The sequence below is a fragment of the Vombatus ursinus genome, unplaced genomic scaffold, assembly GCF_900497805.2.
Source record: "Vombatus ursinus unplaced genomic scaffold, bare-nosed wombat genome assembly UNPS02014768.1, whole genome shotgun sequence".
Lineage (NCBI taxonomy): Eukaryota > Metazoa > Chordata > Mammalia > Diprotodontia > Vombatidae > Vombatus > Vombatus ursinus.
The window spans coordinates 34,170,088-34,170,890 of record NW_020954546.1 but is presented as its reverse complement, the minus strand read 5'-3'; the positions used below and the strand labels follow the sequence as shown (position 1 = coordinate 34,170,890).

The 803-nt window shown below is 39.0% G+C and overlaps 1 protein-coding gene across 1 annotated transcript in view; it reads right to left on the bottom strand.

Annotated features, from left to right (window-relative positions):
* Positions 1-467: 467 nt before the first annotated feature.
* The window catches only part of LOC114042945 (filaggrin-2-like), a 4,162-nt gene continuing 3,826 nt past the window's right edge, over positions 468-803 (bottom strand). The window contains exon 4 of the mRNA XM_027861723.1: positions 468-563. Within this exon, the coding sequence (XP_027717524.1) occupies positions 468-563 (96 nt within the window). The remainder of the gene's footprint in view (positions 564-803) is intronic.

The following is an 803-nucleotide window of genomic DNA, read 5'->3' as shown; positions in this document are numbered from 1 at the left end:
AATTTGGTTTCCCAATCAATCACTGAGTATGTTTAGCTTCTTTCATTTATTCTCCTCTTGATGCCCTAATCAAGGAAACTACAAGCTACATCACTAAATGACACAACTAGAAGAAATCAAAAGCAAATAGAAAGAAAAGCATAAAATTCTATGTATGATAGAAGAAAAAAAAAAGATTGCTCTGACCCTAGAAATAAGTGTTGCAATAAAGCACTGGGTCATAGCTTGTGTTGTTCATTATTTTTCTTGTTTCATTGGTCAGTCTTCTGAGATCATTTCATTGAATAATAAAATCAAAATTCCAGGATATAATGGTAGCCAAAAATGTATGACCGTAGAGTGAGAAAATGAATAGGTGTCTCTCATATGTGGATCCACAAGTCAAAGAAGAATCATAGAGGTACAATATGTATTACTACTAAATCTACTAGAAGAGAAAACATAGATCCTTTAGGAGTAGAATGTGGCTACTCATAGGAAGATTCCTGCTCTTTCTTTAGAGAAGACTGATTTGAGTCATATTCAGAGCCAAAGCCTGAGCCATGTTGCCCGGAGCTGGAGGACTGCTGGGAATTGGAACTATGCCCACGTGGACTAGATCCATGACCCTTATTGCTTGATGATTGACCTGAATCTGATCCATATTGGCCAGAGGTAGAGGAATGACCGGAGCCAGACCCAGACCCTGACCCTGAGCTATATTTCCCAGAGTTAGAAGACTGATGGGAACTGGAACTATGTCCTTGATCTTGATAAGTTCCAGATTGCTCACCTGAGTTGGACCTATGTCTGCTCTGAGAGGA